We start from the raw sequence: 5,279 nt of genomic DNA on the forward strand, positions 1-5,279 counted from the left end.
ATTATTTTTTTGGGGATTTAATTTCATACCTAAATAAATCACAAATCAGCTTAAGTAAAAAACTTTTTTTGTGATAAAATTAATGCTTCAGTTGTCATAGCTAAAAAAAATCATTTTAATTAATATTTTTATTGATAAAAAAAATATTTTACTTCTAGTATTAAATTCAGAATTAGTTTAATTAATTTATTTCATTAACATACTTGTTGCTTATTTTTTATTTATAATTTTATCACATATATTAATGCTTGTTAACTTCAATAGATTTCATTATATTTTTTAATATAGGTATATATTTTAATTTATATATATTAATACATATATTTTAATTTTTAATTCTTATTTTTTTTTTATATATAAATCACCTAACTAATTTTGTTTAATTAATTCAATATCTCAATTCATTTATTGACTCTTAGTCATTTTAAAGAACTCCTACTTTTGTGCAATTAATAATACTATCTTTTTTGTGTGTGTAATTAAATGGATGGAATTTACAAACAAGTTTCATATTCATATCATTAGGTAAAGCTATTGATAGTAAAATTAGAACCATTACTTGTGCACTGTTCATAAAAGTCTATCACAATTTGTTCTATAGTGAGATTATATTTAAATATATTTTTCAATTCAGGTTTCAGACGACACACTACTCCGGCGGATGCAATATTCCAATTCCAACAAAAAAGTTCACATTTAAGAACTTGTAAATCCTCCTTCAATGAAATTATATTCTGTAAATACCAAATTAAAATAAACATTTTAATTATTTTATAGTTACAAATAAATTCTTCAAATAAGGAAAAAAATTTTTTTTTAATGACATAAAAATGTATATATTGTAATAAATATTTTATAATTGTTTAACTGCAAATATTTGTCAAGTCTGACACAAATTATGCGATCGTTAAGTTTTATTAATAGAGTAAATACCACACTTACATTTGCTACAGTGTAGTCGATTGAGTTGATTTCTTGTCCCTTGATTATCACCAGACGGACCTGTTTATCTCCAATTTGATTATTAATAAACTTAACAACTTTTGCCTTTAAATATTCTGCTGAAGCAAAATCTAATCTTTGCTTTACGTCTACTATGCAGACTTCATGCTCATTTATCTACGAAAATCAAACAAATATTTTTTATTATTTTTTCATTGTTTATAATGTCGTACCTTTTCACATGTAATTATTATATGTGGTTTAGCACTGCGAAACAATATATAGGAAATATTAGTAATGACTCCACATAAGATACCATATTCCAGACTCCAAAAAAGACATGTTAGTCCAGTTATAGTAAAAGGCAGCAAATCTAATTCTATAAAGTAAATATTAATAATATATATATTGTATATAATAATAAAGACTAACTCACTTTTTGACTTCCACATCTCCGATATCTTATCCAATTCCACTAAGGATATCATAGCTGCAATTATTATAGCTGCTAGTGTTGTCTTTGGTATGTAGTAAAATGTTTGAGTTAGAAAAGCTAATGCCATTAACACCAGTGAACCTATTAATAATAATGTGAGAAATTATTTAATAAAGTACTTAGTAAACAATGCTATATACATATATTTTTAAGAAGTCTCTTACTGTCGTAAATAACTATTCTTAAAACTGAGAAACCCAAAAATTGATATATTTCATATGATATGATATTTTACATATTTCGTGATTTTAAGTCATTGGACACATCGCATTATGTTATGTTGATAAAATTACAAGTAAAAATATATCTTATCACCTTTAAAAATTAAATTAATTAATTTAATTTTAGCACTGTTGTCATCACCTAAGTTGGGCCAGGAGAATGTTTTTTCATGAAGCAATGCACTGACCCATAGACTGAACCCTGTCCGCAAAAGGATCACGGTCCTGTCCCAACAGTTATTAGTCTATGTCCCAGGGTCTTGTCTATAAATCCTATGTCTTATCCCTATTTTGAACGATATAGCTATAAAAATACTATTTCGAAGTGGATACTGCATCAGTTTTTACCGCTGAAATCTTTCACAAGTACACAACCTCAGAAATGAGTTTTCCTATGCAAAAATTGTCGATCTATGCATGTCACAAAAATATGATATAACAGACGCGTAGTATAGTTGGACTCTATTGATTGATAAACCATTAGGATGTTTATTGTGGGACAAGAAGAAATTGGTAAAATAATAGCTGCATCAGATATTTTACAAACAGAGTCTTTGATTCCACATGAAGATTGGAAATATGCAAAAATGCAATAACAAAGAATGATCACGCATCCCTGTTTTTGCCAAAATAAATATTAATCTAGTGCATCTTGCAAAACAAACTATCTTTACTGAAACTGCATATACCACAATAGGTCATTATTCCTATCTTTTGGTTTTAACTTCAACTATTCAACCTCTCATTCTAATGCTAATTTAACTCGAACAATCTTTTTTTTTTGTATATATAATATTTAACATACCTGTTACTGCTCCACCCAATGGTGTTTTCACACCACTCGCATTGTTGACTGCAGTTCTTGTGAATGATCCAGTGACTGGCATAGACAAAACAAAACTACCCATTACATTGCACATGCCTAAAGCAACCATTTCCTGAGAAGCATTAACGATCTTCCCTTTAGCTATAAATAATAAAAATGTTGAGTTTATTAAAAGAAATATATATATGAAAAACTATTACATACAGAATGCCTTCGATATAGCAACAATTTCCAAAATAGAAACAAGCGGTACAGAAGCTAGAGAAGCGCCAATTTTATCAAGCATCTCCTTAAAAGATACATACTCTCCATCTACGACCGTGCTAAAAGGTGGCAGTTGAAATGGTGGTAGACCAGCGGTTATATTGCCAGTAACCTTGAAAGGCTGTGAACCGTCACGACTTAGTATATAAGCTAAAAATGTGCCAAATATGACAGCTAACGCATTTCGGGACAAAGATAAATATTTCCAGAAAACTTTATTTCCGTAAGGCACGTCCTTAACTTTCTGAAATCGTTGGGTTTTTATTATTGTTTTAATATATTATTTTTTTTTTAAAAAAGTCAATTACTTTCATAAGTAAAAGAAATATCAGCGTACAAACGCCTAATAGTGCATCATATAAACGTGTTGAGCCAAGGTGTGTTAAGAAGTTTTTCCAAGAGGGAATGAATTGATTTGAAGGACCTATGAATAGAATTTTTTTTTAGATTTATTGTTGTATATAAATAATTGCACTTATCAAACTTTTAGATTAGACTGTACTTACTTTTTATACCAAAAAGATTATTAATTTGTGCACTTCCAATAGTTGTGGCAGCAGCTATTGTAAAACCAGTTATTACTGGTATCGATATGAATCGTACTAAAACACCCAAATTAAGTAGGCCTAATATCAATATAATACAACCTGCTAAAAAGCAGATAAGTACCGCATAATCAGGACTGATAACGGCATACTGATTTACCATAAGTGCCATTATAGCAGTGGTAGCTGTAAAAAATGTTAAACTAATATTAAAAAATATTCTAAAATTATTATAATAGAATTACAATACTTAAAATACATTCATGTCTATTTCTTACCAATAGTAACATCTTTACAGGAACCAAAAATTATGTATGTAAAGCAACCCATAAATGCTGAATAGAGTCCATATTGCGGTTCTAAGCCTGCTACCACTCCATATGCAATAGCTTGTGGAATCGTTGTCAAGCCGACTGTAAATCCCGCTATAAAATCTCGTAATAAAAATTCTAATTTATATCGTGGAAGCCAGCTTAGAATGGGAAATTTATCGGTTATGGTCGCAGGTCGACATAATTTCCTAGCACCTCCTAACAGCGCTGTTGAAACATCTGGCAATTTTTCTCTGTAGATATCTGAAATAAAATGAATTTATTATTATTTTTTTATTATATAGTTTCGAATGATATAAATGTGATTTGTAGGAAGCTTAAATATCTGAAATTGATCTTTAAGTGGATTTATTGCTGTAATTTACCCATTAAGCAAAAAGGGTAAAAGGGTACTTTTCTCACTTTGGAAACCATTCTTTAGAATTATTTTTGTTTCTAAATTATTTCTGTTATTATTTCTTATTAATTAATAAGTTAGAAATACTTAGGTTTTTTTAATATTTTAAAATTGTTATAAAAATTATTTTAAAAAATATATATATGTAACGCATTGCATACATTAATTAAGTAATGTTTTTAATTAATTAGTTTTATGGACAACATCTTTCATATACGTATATCTACCTTTCATATACCTCCAGCTCAAAAATTACCCGGATTTTGTAAATAAAACACACAAATTTAGATTTTATTCCAAATTTATTTTATTTTATTCAAAATATGCTCTTTCTGAAGCGATACACATAACATATGCCAACGCTTAACACAATCTTCCATACGCTTTTCGTAGGCCCTTGAAAGTATGGCTTTTAGTTCCTTCGGCGAATTCTCTTTTACCGATTCAATCGACTCAAAACGCACGGCGCCAGATCAGAAAAATCTATTACTTACGGATACTTTTTGAGCCATAAAATAGACTAGATCCGACGAATACGGTGCCTGAGCGACGACAGTGGTGCCGTGTTTGGTCAAAAAATCGCGTACAACAAGAATTTTCCATAGTGAAAATCGCTAAATGCACTTGAGATAGTCTCAGACCTGGAAATTTATAATACCCATTTTTAAATATTATATTATTTTTCTTGTTTTTTTTTTGTTGCTTTTTCTTCTACTTCTTCTTCTTCCTCTTATCCTTCCTCAGATTTCTCGGATGCTTCTTCTTCTTCCGATTTTTCGCCTTCTTCGAGTTTTTCTTCTTCCGCTTCTTATTTTGCTTTTTTTTACTTTCTTTTCACATCTTAGCATACCAGTTCGTGACTGAATCTTTTTCAATCACTTCATTTCATTGATCTTTATTAATTACTTCTTTTCATTACCTCTCTTCTCTAGTCTCCAGTCTTGTATTCCCTTATTATTATTAATAGTGAGCATGTACTACTAAAAAACTATTACCTACACTCAGTATGTATACTGTCTGAAAATCTATTTTATGGTTCTTGATATGAGTGGACTATGAAAACTTTTATTGTTGATAGCAGGTTCTATGATCAGTTCGTTGTTCTTCTTCGAATAGATTCTCAACCAAACTCGGATAGAGTTCAATGGAAATTTTTTTCATTGCCATTAAATAATAGAGTGTTAATAATAGATCGAAAGGTCTCGCATTCGATTAGAACCGAAAGACAACGAAGGTTGATATTCAATTACAGATCG

The 5,279-nt window shown here is 29.3% G+C and overlaps 1 protein-coding gene across 1 annotated transcript; it reads right to left on the bottom strand.

Moving 5' to 3' along the window:
• Window positions 1-368: 368 nt before the first annotated feature.
• Window positions 369-3,995, bottom strand: LOC119674854 (sodium-independent sulfate anion transporter-like). The gene is made up of 10 exons (XM_038086010.1): window positions 3,992-3,995; window positions 3,573-3,869; window positions 3,256-3,480; window positions 3,058-3,173; window positions 2,690-2,993; window positions 2,465-2,626; window positions 1,379-1,519; window positions 1,176-1,321; window positions 943-1,119; window positions 369-734 (listed from the first exon to the last, which is right to left on the bottom strand). Exons 1-10 carry the CDS (start codon window positions 3,993-3,995, stop codon window positions 522-524), a joined length of 1,785 nt encoding a protein of 594 aa, XP_037941938.1. The 3' UTR covers window positions 369-521.
• Between the last annotated feature and the right edge of the window lie 1,284 nt (window positions 3,996-5,279).

Source organism: Teleopsis dalmanni, chromosome 2 (assembly GCF_002237135.1).
Source record: "Teleopsis dalmanni isolate 2A chromosome 2, ASM223713v2, whole genome shotgun sequence".
Taxonomy (NCBI): domain Eukaryota; kingdom Metazoa; phylum Arthropoda; class Insecta; order Diptera; family Diopsidae; genus Teleopsis; species Teleopsis dalmanni.

Excerpts from the sequence above, each read along its gene's own strand:
- LOC119674854 (XM_038086010.1), bottom strand. Across the intron at positions 2,627-2,689 it reads TGCTATATCGAAGGCATTCT|CTAAAGGGAAGATCGTTAAT; the intron begins GTATGTAATAGT and ends TATTATTTATAG. Across the intron at positions 1,322-1,378 it reads GGAGATGTGGAAGTCAAAAA|AATTAGATTTGCTGCCTTTT; the intron begins GTGAGTTAGTCT and ends TTTACTTTATAG.